The sequence below is a fragment of the Oryza brachyantha genome, chromosome 5, assembly GCF_000231095.2.
Source record: "Oryza brachyantha chromosome 5, ObraRS2, whole genome shotgun sequence".
NCBI lineage: Eukaryota > Viridiplantae > Streptophyta > Magnoliopsida > Poales > Poaceae > Oryza > Oryza brachyantha.
Genome location: NC_023167.2, coordinates 2,077,542 through 2,091,084, shown reverse-complemented (window position 1 = coordinate 2,091,084; position 13,543 = coordinate 2,077,542). Strand labels below are relative to the sequence as shown.

The 13,543-nt window shown below is 40.2% G+C and overlaps 3 protein-coding genes across 4 annotated transcripts; 2 read left to right on the top strand and 1 right to left on the bottom strand.

Annotated features, from left to right (window-relative positions):
• The first annotated feature begins 1,457 nt into the window (after positions 1 to 1,457).
• On the top strand, positions 1,458 to 6,299 carry LOC102715939 (T-complex protein 1 subunit zeta 1). The gene is made up of 15 exons (XM_006653979.3): positions 1,458 to 1,715; positions 2,128 to 2,191; positions 2,290 to 2,425; positions 2,830 to 2,981; positions 3,082 to 3,129; positions 3,228 to 3,320; positions 3,550 to 3,656; positions 3,966 to 4,080; positions 4,160 to 4,246; positions 4,429 to 4,633; positions 4,715 to 4,809; positions 5,366 to 5,434; positions 5,517 to 5,624; positions 5,709 to 5,827; positions 5,894 to 6,299. Exons 1-15 carry the CDS (start codon positions 1,582 to 1,584, stop codon positions 5,967 to 5,969), a joined length of 1,608 nt encoding a protein of 535 aa, XP_006654042.1. The 5' UTR covers positions 1,458 to 1,581; the 3' UTR covers positions 5,970 to 6,299.
• Positions 6,300 to 6,872: 573 nt separating this feature from the next.
• Positions 6,873 to 9,172, top strand: LOC102715661 (probable calcium-binding protein CML22). Of its 2 annotated transcripts, none has more exons than XM_006653978.3 (5): positions 6,873 to 6,964; positions 7,081 to 7,293; positions 8,007 to 8,206; positions 8,520 to 8,694; positions 8,817 to 9,172. In XM_006653978.3, exons 2-5 carry the CDS (start codon positions 7,092 to 7,094, stop codon positions 8,927 to 8,929), a joined length of 690 nt encoding a protein of 229 aa, XP_006654041.1. In that variant the 5' UTR covers positions 6,873 to 6,964; positions 7,081 to 7,091; the 3' UTR covers positions 8,930 to 9,172. The 2 variants fall into 2 exon arrangements, with proteins under 2 accessions (XP_006654041.1, XP_015693323.1); XM_015837837.2 differs by having other exon boundaries at positions 6,881 to 6,964; positions 7,090 to 7,293.
• LOC102715389 (nucleolar MIF4G domain-containing protein 1) lies at positions 9,079 to 13,442 on the bottom strand. The gene is made up of 14 exons (XM_006653977.3): positions 13,355 to 13,442; positions 13,133 to 13,193; positions 12,921 to 13,012; positions 12,226 to 12,829; positions 12,057 to 12,124; positions 11,848 to 11,930; positions 11,644 to 11,743; positions 11,404 to 11,489; positions 11,249 to 11,331; positions 10,953 to 11,095; positions 10,756 to 10,857; positions 10,351 to 10,644; positions 10,143 to 10,265; positions 9,079 to 9,797 (listed from the first exon to the last, which is right to left on the bottom strand). The coding sequence occupies exons 2-14, from the start codon at positions 13,137 to 13,139 to the stop codon at positions 9,411 to 9,413; spliced, it is 2,172 nt and encodes a 723-aa protein (XP_006654040.2). The 5' UTR covers positions 13,140 to 13,193; positions 13,355 to 13,442; the 3' UTR covers positions 9,079 to 9,410.
• Between the last annotated feature and the right edge of the window lie 101 nt (positions 13,443 to 13,543).

The window sequence follows — 13,543 nt, the reverse complement described above, 5'->3', positions numbered from 1 at the left end:
TATTCATCCACTCAAATATGTTTTGATGATATGACACTATCGAAAACCACATAATAAAATCTTGCGCTGAGAATAACCTAAATATGTTTGTGGCTAGTGGCATTCTCTCCACCTCTCCTAGGGTGCCGCTGCATGAGTAGGCGCGCGAACATGGCTAACATGGTCATTGGAGGGAGGACGTTGCTCTTCTCCGTCTCACCCAATATCGCTTGGTATGTTATTCCACTCTTGCTCTACCTCTTCCTCACTCGCAGCTACATCATGGGCATGGACAGTGGTGACGCTACAATAATGTGCGGTGGTTTTAGTAGTAGTAAATGACAATGGCGGTGCTAGAGTCACGTGAGTGGGTGGAAGGCGTGGAAACTAGAGGGCCGCTTACTGCCGTCAACTAGCACTGCCATCTCGGGAGGCGGATAGAAGAGGGCAAAGGAAGAAGAAGGGGACAATATTGTGTGTATTTGAACTTTTATGTATATATACATACATACAGTACAAACGCTCTAAAATATCAGCTGCATTACATTACATAGACCTGAAAAAAATCAGTTATGTGTTGTTTGGCTGCTAGCCACACTTTGGATACATATTTTGGCTGCTAGCCGGTGTAAGTTTCTTTAGTATTATTACCAATGTTAACATACAACAACATATTTTGGCTTGTATCAAGCACAAGAGAAAAAACTTATTGGCGATTAAAAAAATAATCTTTGAGTAAAACTTTTATATACGTGTTCTTAATGATCTAAAAGCAAAGACAAGAAAAAACGATGAAAAACATCGAAGTTATCTCCAAATTTAAGTTTTAAGTTTAATTTCTGGCTTATAAGCATAAACATAAGCGAAAAAGATTAGACTGGTATAAATTGCATGTATAGATGCACTATTGATTTTCTGGCACATGTTCGACAATTTGTCTTATTCATAAAATTTATACGAACACACTAAAATGAGTTATAATTAAAATATATTTATTAAAAAATTTAATTGCAATAACATAAATGATGTGACAGAGCTGCGACCCATCGAGGAGATGGGTCGTGCTGGGGTGGCCCGACATAGTAGAGGCCCACGGGCTAATTACGAACCAGTATAAATATCCAATACATTCAAAAATATGCATAAAAAATAAAAATAAAACAGAAAAGTTTAAATCAAAAGGAAAACTTTAAAAAACAGGTAAATATATGGGAAAATGGTTGAAAAATGTATAACATAAAGAATATGGAGACAAATAGGTGGGCTGGCTAGGTCGTGCTCGTGCTTGGGCTGTGCCGTATGGGCGTGCTCGGGCCGACCCACTCCAGCACGGCCCATTTGACCAGGTATACGCAGCCCGGCCCAGCCCAGCATACCAAGGCCCAAATAAACGAGGCCTAAATCCGCCCAAAAAGCCCATCTGCTCTCTCGTCGAGACCTCTCCCGAACTTCACTTCACCACCACCAACACAAAAACCCTACCACCGCCATTCCCCCCCCCCCCCCTCCCCTCCCGCTTCCCATCGCCGCCGCTCCGCCGCGCCGCTCCCCTGTGACTCTTCCGGCGAGGATCGCGGGCGTTGCCCCGGTGACCGGCCAGCCATGTCGCTCCGCGTGCTGAACCCGAACGCGGAGGTGCTCAACAAGTCGGCGGCGCTGCACATGAACATCAACGCCGCTAAGGGCCTCCAGGACGTGCTCAAGACCAACCTCGGCCCCAAGGGCACCATCAAGATGTACAAACCCTCCTCCCCTCCCTTCCGCTCTCGCTAGGTTTGACTCTGATTGGATGCTCCGATGCGGTGGGATGATGCTGATGCATCCGCTGGATCCACGCGCGCGCACCTAGCTGTGGTGGATTCGCTGGGTGTAGGTTTCATTCTTTTCCGATTTTTTTATCCATTTTTTTAGTGATGGGATGTGGGTGCGATTCCGTGCTTGCAGTATGTAGATGTATATTTCTAGATTTGCCAGACGAGATGCTGCACATGGTTTGATCTAGCTCGTAGATTTGGAATGGTGATGTTTGGAAGGATTTGGTAGTCAGTGAGGTGCTAACTTTTGCAATGGCAGCGCTGCGGTGTCCTGTAATGGCTATGATCCAGCTATATTTGCCCTATCTGAATGCCTTTGTTATGTGCTGCACAGGCTTGTCGGTGGTGCTGGTGACATCAAGCTGACCAAGGATGGGAACACCCTCTTGAAGGAAATGGTATAGTTACGCTTGGCATTAGTGTTTATGATGGCGTTTTAGTGTGTTCGACATGCTCTGATGGTGTGGTTTGTGGCTTCCTGTACCACGATTTGCAGCAAATCCAGAACCCAACAGCAATCATGATTGCAAGGACCGCGGTTGCACAGGACGATACAAGCGGTGATGGCACAACCTCCACTGTGCTTTTTATTGGGGAGCTAATGAAGCAATCTGAGCGGTGTATTGATGAAGGTCTGTTTATTGGAACCCATGCCCTCTGTTCTTTTGATAGATCAATTTTTTTTTCAAATTTATCGATATATCTGAAATGTCACTTACGCATCTAGGAGAAGTGTAAAAGCGTGCTTATACATAGGAAAGTGGAGTTAAGAGTAAAACTAGACTTTTTGATTATGTGCTATGCCATCCCTTCTGTTAAACTTGCATAATGCGGATCTTGGCATGCACTTCTAGGCTAATTTGGATCTTCACTCCACAAATTTAATCTTGAAAAACAAGTACATTCAGACCTTCTGCGCTAAGGTCACAGCGTGAAATTATCTTGAAGTTGTAATTGTTAGTCGGTAAAACATTATCGTTATATGATAACTTGCCATTTACTATAAATTTATAGTAACTGATTGTCATTCTTGTAGGCACTCATCCACGCTTTTTGGTTGATGGCTTTGATGTTGCAAAGAGAGCAACTCTTGAATTTCTCGAGAAATTCAAGACACCAGTTGTCATGGGCGATGAACCTGACAGAGAGATCTTGAAAATGATAGCGAGAACTACTCTAAGGACAAAGGTAGTTGCAATTTATTTTGGGCTTTCACGTTTTCTTAACTAGACATGTAACATATAGACTATATATTCTTTCAATTTCACATGATCTGACTATTTTGCAGCTGTACGAAGGATTGGCTGATCAGCTGACTGATATTGTTGTGAATGCGGTAATATCTTCTTTTTGCTAAATTGTTTTTTAGGTTCAAGCTTACTCCTTGTCTGAACATATCAACATATTTGAATTTTCATGCAATCTTTGTTGCAGGTTCTATGCATCCGCAAGCCTGATGAACCAATTGATCTTTTTATGGTTGAAATAATGCATATGCGCCACAAATTTGATGTCGACACACGTCTGGTATGTTTTTTTATTTCTCAAGATAGCATTATTCTGAATTTCATATTCCCATTAGAAGAATAAGTTGTTTACCCACCTTAGCTTTTGAACTGAGCAACTTGCCTATTCTTTCTCTAAGCTAATACTATTCTGTGTTGGATTAATCAGACTAAATATTTACGTGCTATACAACATCAGTGTTGGAGTGTAATGCGACAATACTTACCCTGCTGCTTTGGTATTGTTCTAGGTGGAGGGTCTGGTCTTGGACCATGGTTCTCGTCACCCTGATATGAAACGCAGGGCAGAGAACTGTTATATCTTGACCTGCAATGTCTCACTGGAATATGAGAAAAGGTGCACACCTTTTACAAATATGTACTTTACCTTGTTGGTTAACTAATTGTTGTTGGCCCTTTTGCATGGATTGTATCTGCTGATACCCCTATGTTCTTTATATACCTACCTATTTTCGGACTGTACTGTTAAAGTAATGTACTTAAAGCAAGATATATTTGCTCTTCATATATGCTACCTTGTTTGCCGTTAAGACCAGTTGCAGACACTTTTAAAATCCTTACCTATCTTAGCTCCTTTACTTTAAATTATTTATGGATTTGCCATGCATCATTGAGGGGATAGTTAACTGACATATACTTTTCTCAGTGAAATAAATGCAGGTTTTTTCTACTCGAATGCAGAACAAAGAGAAAAGATGGTTGCTGCAGAAAGGCGCCAAGTTGATGAGCGTGTGAAGAGGATTATTGAATTGAAAAATAAGGTAGTTCACTTAGTTCACCTTCAGTTCCTTGTTCTCTACACTAGTCAGAAAGTGCTTCACATGGTTTTATGAAATGCAGGTTTGTGCTGGAAGTGATAAAAATTTCGTGGTGATCAATCAGAAGGGCATTGACCCTCCATCCCTGGATCTCCTAGCTAGAGCAGGGGTAATGTTCTTTGATGGATCTAAACTACATACCTTCTAGCTTCAACCATTTAGATTCCTCGTTAGATTAGAATGTTTCTGAATGGAAGCATCATAAGCAGCTAATTTTTGTTGTAAGGTCTTCTTTTATTGAACTTTTATTATTTGGAGATCGTTATTCAAAATGTCTTTTCTTAATGCTAGATTATTGCTCTCCGAAGAGCTAAGAGGAGAAACATGGAGAGGCTTGTGCTAGCATGCGGGGGTGAAGCTGTCAATTCTGTTGATGATTTGACGGAAGATTGTCTTGGCTGGGCCGGGCTTGTCTATGAGCATACTCTCGGTGAAGAAAAGTACACCTTTGTTGAGAATGTGAAAAATCCTCGCTCTTGCACTATATTGATTAAAGGTTACACTTGAACCATATAATATGATCTTTTTCTAATATGCTGGTTGGGCGGTGAACTTAATGTAAAGTCAACTTCTCCAGGGCCTAATGACCACACCATTGCGCAAATTAAGGATGCTGTTCGTGATGGTCTAAGATCTGTTAAGAATACAGTTGAGGATGAAGCAGTCGTGCTGGTAAGCTAGAGATGGAGAGCTTCATGATCCACCTTGTGCGCATTATGTTTGGTTACGTCTCTGGGTTATTTTAGACTGTTTTTTCTAGTATACTTTACTAGCTTATAATGCATAGGCCAAACAGCCATACTGCCTATGATTCATATCACATCTTTTATTTATACTGTATACTTTAGTTGCTATTAGATGTATGTGCATTCCATGGTTGCTTAAGTCGTTCTTATTATTACCTCGGTCCCATAATAAGTGCATTTCTATGATGGAGAGAACAGATTATAAGAATGAGAAATGACCTAAGTTTACTTATTAAATAAGATGTGGTGGGGGAGTGGGAGGGTTGTTGAGGGGTAAGATGGGGAGAAATTTGAATTGGGGATGGTTGTAGGGAAAAAAGTTTACTCTAGAAACACACTTTTTATGGAACAGCATTTGAATTCCAAAATTGCACTTATTGTGGGACGGAGGGAGTATGTTTTTTGGAGAAACGGAATCATGTTTGTTACCTTCAGACCATACTTGTTAACTATGTTCTTACCATCTTATCTGTGAACTGCAGGGAGCAGGAGCATTTGAGGTTGCTGCAAAGAAACACCTTATTGACAACGTGAAGAAAACTGTTAAAGGAGTAAGTGTACTGCAATGTCAATATGCTTACTTCAATGTAACAAAGCATTAATACGCTGCTAACTTCCGAATAATGGCAACAGCGAGCACAACTTGGGGTGGAAGCATTTGCTGAAGCTCTTCTTGTCATACCCAAAACACTAGCAGAAAATTCAGGTCTGGATACCCAAGATGTTATTGTCTCTCTCCAGGTATGACATTTTCTGTTGTCATTGCACCACACTTCATCCTGAAACTGAAGGTCGGAAAGTAAACTGTTTCTGTGCTTTCTGAAGAACGAGCATGATCGTGGATTGGTCGTGGGATTGAACCATCACTCCGGTGAACCAATTGACCCCCAAATGGAGGGCATCTTCGACAATTACTCCGTGAAACGCCAGATCATTAATTCGGGGTACGTAATTCAGTTCTTTCCTGATTGTCCAACAACTTACTAACTCTTCCCTTTTTAATCGTGCAGGCCCATCATCGCGTCACAGTTGTTACTTGTGGATGAAGTGATCAGGGCTGGGCGCAACATGAGGAAACCAACCTAATACTTTCCCTCCCTGCCGCTGAGTCTTTGTTTTGTGGGAGATGTTACGCATTTTGTTTGGTTATTTTGCCCTTCTATCATTAGTTTGTGCTTAGTAGCGAGGTGGGTGAAATGTATGGGGGCTTCTGTTAGTTTGTCCCTCTTCGACTGTAACAGATTACATGTAATCTGTCACCGTCATTTATGCCGTCCTGATGATTTGGGAATCACTGTTTGCTGTGCTGTCATGTCAATTTTTTTTCAAGTTGAATTAAACAGAACGCGCCTATTTTTGTTGGCGAGTTGATTGTCCCTTTGGCTTAATGCTTGATGATGCATGCAGCAAAAGAGATGCAATGGCTGATGAACAGACACTATCATAACATGTTAATGTTAATCATGAAGTAGCTTAATTGTAACCAGTCAGTTGCATTGTTTATGGGTACCAAATTGCAAATGTTGAATTAAACAGAACGCGCCTATTTTTGTTCGGCGAGTTAGGTTTGGAAATTTGTATCCGTGCCATTATGATCTTTCAAAGTTAGAGATAAGTCACCGGTATCTTAATGATATGTAGAATTCGTATGAGTCAATGATACGTGAGCCAGGATGTCATATCTACGATTTCACAGATTATAATGATATTTTTGCAATTTTTTCCTTTGCTTAGTGCTTGATGATGCATGCAGCAAAAGAGATGCAACGGCTGATGAACACAGCCACTATCATAACATGTTAATGTTAATCACGAAGTAGCTTAATTGTAACCAGACGGTTGAATTATTTATGGGTGCCAATTGCAAAGAGTATATCCAAGCGCAGGAGGAGATTACCCGATCGGCTGCAGCTCCAGGCTGTGTGCGCCTTTGCATCGGATTCTTCCTCACCTATCGTCTTAGCCTGACAGAGATTGCTCAAATCAGACAGATTCCTCTCACTTGTTAGTGCATCAGAAAGCGTCACATTAATTCCCCTTCCGAGCTGCACAAGCTGCCCATCTACCAGCAGCAGCTTCAGGTAACAGTAAGAGTAGTGCAGTGTTGCAAACATTGCTCCAATTTTGTTCTTTCTTTTCCTTTTAGGGTTATGTTTCCATGTCCATTTCAAGAGCCAAGTTTACTCTAACCTTGCAGAGTTTGCAGAGATGGGATGTGTAGAATCCAAGCTGGTTGCTCCCATCAAGTACAGGCGAATTCAGAAGGATCTTGACAAGAAAGTGGCTGAGGCGCTCAAGGAGAGGACCAAGGCGAAGAAGAAGACCTTCAGGTCAGTGAACAGCATCACCATGGGCCTCCCTCGCTTCAAGGAAGGTCTCAACAACATAAGGGACGTCTTCGACCAGTATGGTAACGTGTTTGGGTCAAGACCGACCTTGAGCACCATCGTTTTTGCCTTTAGCTTATAATAATCATAAGCTGAAATTTGAAATTAAAATTTGAAGTTGATTTTAGTTTTCATAATAGTTTATTTTACGTTTTCTTTTAGACCGCCAAGTACACATATATAAAAAATATTTTTAATTGCTAATAAACCGTTCGGTTATAATAAGTACAAGCAAAGTGATGACTTGTGTGATAGCTCAACAGTTAGGCAGTGTTCCTTTTGGCTTGTGGGCTTAGCTTATAAGGCACAAGCAAAATAAGAAACACCATTGGCACATGATTAATTAAGTCTTAGCTATTGTACATTTAAAAAATAGATCTACTTGACTTTTTAAGAAATTTATATAAAAAAGTTTTTTTTGCAAAAAAATCAACATCATATTCAACATTTTGAAAAACATGTTTACAGTAAACCAGAAAGTAACTATCTCTAATATTCCCTCCCATTTAATAATTCTTGTTGTTTTGAACAAAAGACTCCCTTCAATTTAATAATTCTTGCTGTTCGGATAAAAAACATGATCTTTTAAATTAATCTTTGATCGTGATTTTATATAAAAATATAAAATTATGGAACTTGAGGGAGTAAGTACAAAAGAACACTGCGGACTTAAGACTGTTTGTTCTGTTTCGCTATTGCGCTTTCGGGTTCACCTTTGCAGTGACTGAAACTGCAGACGAGGACTCAAATGGGACGATTGACAATGATGAGCTGAGGAATTGCCTGAACGAGCTCCACGTCCAGTTGTCGGAGGAGGAGGTCGACAATATTCATCGCTACTGCGATATCGACAACAGGAAGGGGATTCAGTTCCAGGAGTTCGCCGTCTTCCTCTGCCTCATGTACCTTCTTTTCGGTTCAGATGTTACACGCCGTGTAAGCATTTTCACCCCATCTGTTCGCTTATGTTTATATGCTAAAATTTAAATTTTTAACTTTAAATTTAGGGTTAGTTTCGAAATTTTTTTACCGAAGTTTATTTCCTAGCATTGGCTTTTAGATCATTAAAAAATATACAAAAATTTTATTCATAAATTATTTTTCATTACATATATGTCGTAAAATATATAAAAGTTGAGCTCTTGTTTGGATAAACGTTCATCTGCTCTGCCACAAAAACCAGCTCATAGAATTTGTTTCAATTTTTTTCAAGATGAAAGAATTTTGATCATTGGATGTTTGGAGTCAGATTTCAGAGTTCGAATCCGCGAGGCTCAACTACGTTTTCGATGAGCTCATCGATGCTTACCTGTTCTTCGACAAGGATGGAAATGGCAAGATGAACAGGAAAGATGTCACCGAGAGGATGAATGAGGCAACTCATCAGGAGAGGACCCCCAGTCACATAACAACACAACTATTCAGTACTCATCCTGCCCCTCCTTTTCCTATCACACAATTAACTTGGTGTTCATGCCAATGTTACTTTGTTAGTGTCCAGATGTGAGCAATTTTTATTTATGTATTTATTTATTGTTTCTTGCAGAAGAGATGGACCTGAACAGGAATGGCAATGTGAACCTTAAAGAATTCCTCTTCTCCATTATCAGATGGGCAGGAGTTGAGTCAGATGAAGAAAGAAATGAGACATCTCCCTAGTCTTCTTTTATTCTCATAACTTGTCAAATGTACAGCTGATAATCAGATTGCAAGTTCAGAATAAACTTCTGTATTTGCTCTTGTGGCTAAGTATTTGCAACTAAACTCAATGTTCAGATTGCATGGAACTTAATGTACACAAACAAGATGTAAAAGGTATTATCTAAGAAATTGTACTTTAAATTTGCATGTGTTCATTCTCCCAGTACTTGTGATTTAACATTCAAGACCCATTAAGGTCTCTAAGAAGGACAAGCTTTCTAATTGCGAAAGCATCAGTGTCACAGAGAAGATTCTCTCAAATTCCTCATGTGGGTAACAACACTGAAAATATTCCTTTATTTTCAAAGTGTTAATGAACCTACAACCTAGAGCTGTATCACATAACTGGAGGGGCAAAGAAAAAAAAATTTTTGCTGGGAAGGCCCAGACCGGGCCAGCCAAATGGGTAGAGGAAGGTAACACCTTGAAAACATAAAAATTACATCAAAACTCCAGCAGTATTATCAAGTGCTTTCTTTGCAATCTTGAATTTGCTAGTCAAGTCCTTACCAGTGTCCTTAGCAATAACATGCTGTTTGATGAACAGCACAATGCCGTCTCTCAAAATTTCGAGCTCTGGAATTCCAGCGATGCGGGTAAAGACGTTCCACACCAGTGCATCATCCTTTTGTAGTAAGGTCTCAAACAGCATTCGGAAATGCATGATCCTTTTTGGTATCACCTCCACCGCCAGGTTTTTGACAACCTTCAGGGTTGCAAGCGAGAGTGAAAAATTTGCCAACATCTCTGCAACTAGTTTTGCAAGATTCATGGATCGATTCAACTCCATCGTATCTAACTCCTTAAAATGATCCCAGAGGCAGTACTGCAATAACAGCAGAATAAACCAGAGAAACATAGTTAAATTAAAAAAAATGATGTGAACTTCTTCATTGCCTATTTGCAGAGAGTAATGAACAAGCAGTACATAAATGGCCAGAATATTACAACCATTATCACTAAAGATAATAGTATCACAAACAGAATACCGTAGTAGAAAAATGCAAGTTAACATTAATCAAAGTCAAAGCACAAAAACTAGCAGGCCATCAGTTTATCCAAATAAGTCTACTGATAAAAATAAACCCACCAGCATTGTCAGCGCAGCAATCCGCTAATTCGTAAGATAGAACAGATGTTGAGTAGATACAAAGACAACTACAATGTATACCTGTAAACTGAACTTGTGATTTTTATCATGGCTGCATAGCTTCGAGGCAAGGACCGTGTAATACTTATTGAACACCTTTTCTTGCAGACAACAGTCAACAATGACCCTTATGATTTCTCGATCCTTCATACCAATAAAAGAATTGTCATAAGTAATACTGAGAGAGAGACAGACAACACAACAGAACTTATAGAAGATGAGTGCACACCTGTTTCCCAGAAAGGTCTAACCTCAAGAGCTTCTCAAAAGCATCCACATAGTCCTCAGCACTCATTATAATGCAGAAAATTGCTCTTCGTATGTCAGTGTTCATCCGCTGAGCAGCTGCAAGCTGAACCAGTTTTTGTGCTTCAACAACCTGCTTGCTTATAGCTGCTGCAACTTCTTCAATATTGCCTACAGTGGATGAAACATCCCCAGACAACCACCACTGCCCTTTCTTATCAGGATCCAAAAGCTTATTCCACTTAAGCCCACGCAAGAGGACATCTTCTGCCTTCATCTGCAGGCATGTAGAAAAGAAACTACATGTTAGTTAAATAAACAGAAAAGTCTGCATTTCTGAATTCACAATAACAAGTCCAGATATTGGGAAATAAGTTCTTGTGCAAACCTTTTGAAGCCACTTTTTTATACGAGTGTGGTGCGAAGGATCCTCTTTGGGCCTTTTTTTGTTGTTCTTAATGTCACATATTGTCTCAAGCATAAATTCCATCTGCATTGTAACCAGTAAGATGTAACAGGTACCAAATTGAAAAACTATTGCTTACATGTCATGTTTCTTAAATAGCCATAAAACAAGCAGCTTACTCTTTTGCTATGCATCTCTGCTTGTCCAATATCTTGACCAGTTGGGCGTGCTTTCTGTTTCAACTGGTTTACAGAGTTCTGAATACTGAGAACAAAATCTTTCATTGCACCTGGGTCATCTCCCCGGAGCTTCATTCCACAGCCTGTCCATCCAGATGGGGGAAAAAAAATCCTCAGCTGAACTGAAGTATAAAACATGCTACACTATTCTAAATCTCCAATCAATGGAACGGTTACAATGGTCTGGAACGTGAGTTGTGCATTATTATTATTCAAAAGAACTATCAATGTCATACACTGTAGAATGGTCAATACAGTCGAGACATCCAGCTCTGTCAGGCGTTTGCTCAGCACTGATAGCAGATCATATATAAGATCACTGCAATATTAGATAGGATTATCAGAATTTATCTGTTCAAAAAAAAGGGTAGTATAATGTTCCAATGCAGACCTTGAAATGACATCAAATATGCACAAATAGCAGAGCAGCAAGGTAAGATTTCTCAGAGATAGACCATCTTCTTTTGAGTACTCGTCCTGTCACAATTGGAAACAAGAAAACATATTAACTTATGTAAAAATAAAAATAAAAAAAACAGGAAAAGTCACTTAGGGAATAATCAAGTACACAAAAGAGATGAAAAAAAAGGAAAGATTGCAATTAATCTTTGTATAGCATAAATAGTCATACCTCAAATGACTTTGCAAGAGAGGCAATGATCTTGGCACTGAAGTCATTGCCAACCAGGCATGCCATACCTGCAACAAATGATGCAAATACAGCAGCATACCTGCACAGATCAAAAGAGCAATTTCATTAGTTTGTTTTTAATAATAAACATCCATAAGGAAACATAGACATTCATATATGTGAGTATTGTGGAAGATCCTTAACTGTTCATTTCCACGAGGTCCTCGTGAACAACTTGCCAAAACTTCATCACCGATTACTTGGCACCCAGTATTTCTTGGAATTGACTGTGAACAGAAAAGTGGAAACAAAACCAGGAAAATTGTGATTAATCAATCTAAAATAAAACATATGTAGAAATTTGGTAGCACAATATCCAAAGTCAAAAGAAAAACAATGATACTGGATCATACACGAAATATCGCAGCGATTTCCTGAGTAATGGACTCCACATTTGACTCTGAGAGTCTGTTCAGTAATCCTGACACATACAAAGCAATAGGTCATACATAACAATACACACCAAACAAAATGGACAAGAAGCCTGTCACACAGAAATAAAGATGGAATTTGAAGTCACACCTCTCACTCTCCGGCGCATCTGAGAGATCTCTTCTGATTCCAAATTGGAAGTAGCACGCAGACTTGGAGGTACATACTTCTCCTTTGACGCCGTAGGTAGTTCAACCACATTAGGTTCTTCATTCTCAGATTCCTGAACTGCTTCATCATTCTCTTCACCCACACCCTCATCATGTAGTTCCTCAATAGAATCATTCGTCACTTTCTTCTTTTTCTTCTTCTCTTTTTTCTTGTCTACTTTAGTATGATCTACCGTATTCCACTCAAACTCTTTTGCTTCATCATCTGAACCAAAGTCACCCTCAAATCCAAGGTCTGCAAAAAGGCTGTCCATACCATCATCTGGACCACCCAACTTTCCTTTCTTCACCTTGAGTTTCTTCGCTAGCCTCCTCTCTGTCTCCAAATCCTCCTCTCTGCTCACAGCTCCGCCTCTCTCCATCTCAAGATATTCCTGGAATTTGGACTTGGATTTGGGCTTAGACTCTGGATCCCTCCTCCTCCTCTTCTTCACGATGCTAGGTTCTTTCTCTGGTTTCTTTTCCTCTACTGGAGTTGGACTTGATACTACAGATGTCACTACCGGCTTCTTATTTTTGCCACCCTAACGCATGCAATTTTGTAAACCTAAATTAGAACCCCCAGACTAGCAAAGCATGCCATTTTTGTTTGCACATATGATTTGGTGTGCTCACCTGATGCTGAACCCATGAAAGAAAGCGCAATTTTTGCTTCTCTGATCTCGCTTCTTTTCGCTTCTCCTTGCGCGACTTCTTCTCCTCTTTCCCTATAACAAACACCAACAGGAAAAAAAATAGCATTGCAATGGTATCAGCATTCACAAGAGGGGAAACAACGCTCACTGCTTCGCACGCCAGAGCCATCTTTAGACAGAGAAGAACCTTACCGGCCATGGCTCCTCCACACTATGTTGCAATCCTCCTCTCCCGGAAATTTACAAGTTAAAGCTGATAAAATTAACAAAAAAAAATAATTATTAGCAGAATCCCCTACCGAATTAATCATCTAGATACAGGAAAGCAACATCATCCACTCAGAGAGAGAGAGAGAGAGAGAGAGAGAGAGAGAGAGAGAGAGAGAGAGAGAGAGAGCGGACATGCGCTATTACCTCGCCGTATTCCAGTTGCCGGAGGAGAAATCCTCAGCAAAGAGAGTGCCCGCGAAGCCCGCGGCGGCCGGGGCAACGGCGGCGGCGGCGGAGGGAAGAAACAAACAACCAAAAAGAAAAGAAAGCAAGGGTTTTTCTCCCCCTCCGGTGGTTTGGAAGGGTGACACAATTACAGGAAGCCCCCTCAAG

Bases quoted from the DNA above. Each gene is read 5' to 3' on its own strand.
- LOC102715939 (XM_006653979.3), top strand. From the start codon at position 1,582: ATGTCGCTCCGCGTGCTGAACCCGAACGCGGAGGTGCTCAACAAGTCG. The intron at 3,321-3,549 runs GTATGTTTTTTT...GTATTGTTCTAG, and splicing joins TTGATGTCGACACACGTCTG to GTGGAGGGTCTGGTCTTGGA. The intron at 4,810-5,365 runs GTAAGCTAGAGA...TGTGAACTGCAG, and splicing joins AGGATGAAGCAGTCGTGCTG to GGAGCAGGAGCATTTGAGGT.
- LOC102715661 (XM_006653978.3), top strand. From the start codon at position 7,092: ATGGGATGTGTAGAATCCAAGCTGGTTGCTCCCATCAAGTACAGGCGA. The intron at 8,207-8,519 runs GTAAGCATTTTC...GTTTGGAGTCAG, and splicing joins GTTCAGATGTTACACGCCGT to ATTTCAGAGTTCGAATCCGC. The intron at 8,695-8,816 runs GTACTCATCCTG...TGTTTCTTGCAG, and splicing joins CATAACAACACAACTATTCA to AAGAGATGGACCTGAACAGG.
- LOC102715389 (XM_006653977.3), bottom strand. The intron at 11,332-11,403 runs GTCTGCATTGGA...CTAATATTGCAG, and splicing joins ATATTTGATGTCATTTCAAG to TGATCTTATATATGATCTGC. The intron at 9,798-10,142 runs GTATACATTGTA...CTGTTATTGCAG, and splicing joins ATCACAAGTTCAGTTTACAG to TACTGCCTCTGGGATCATTT.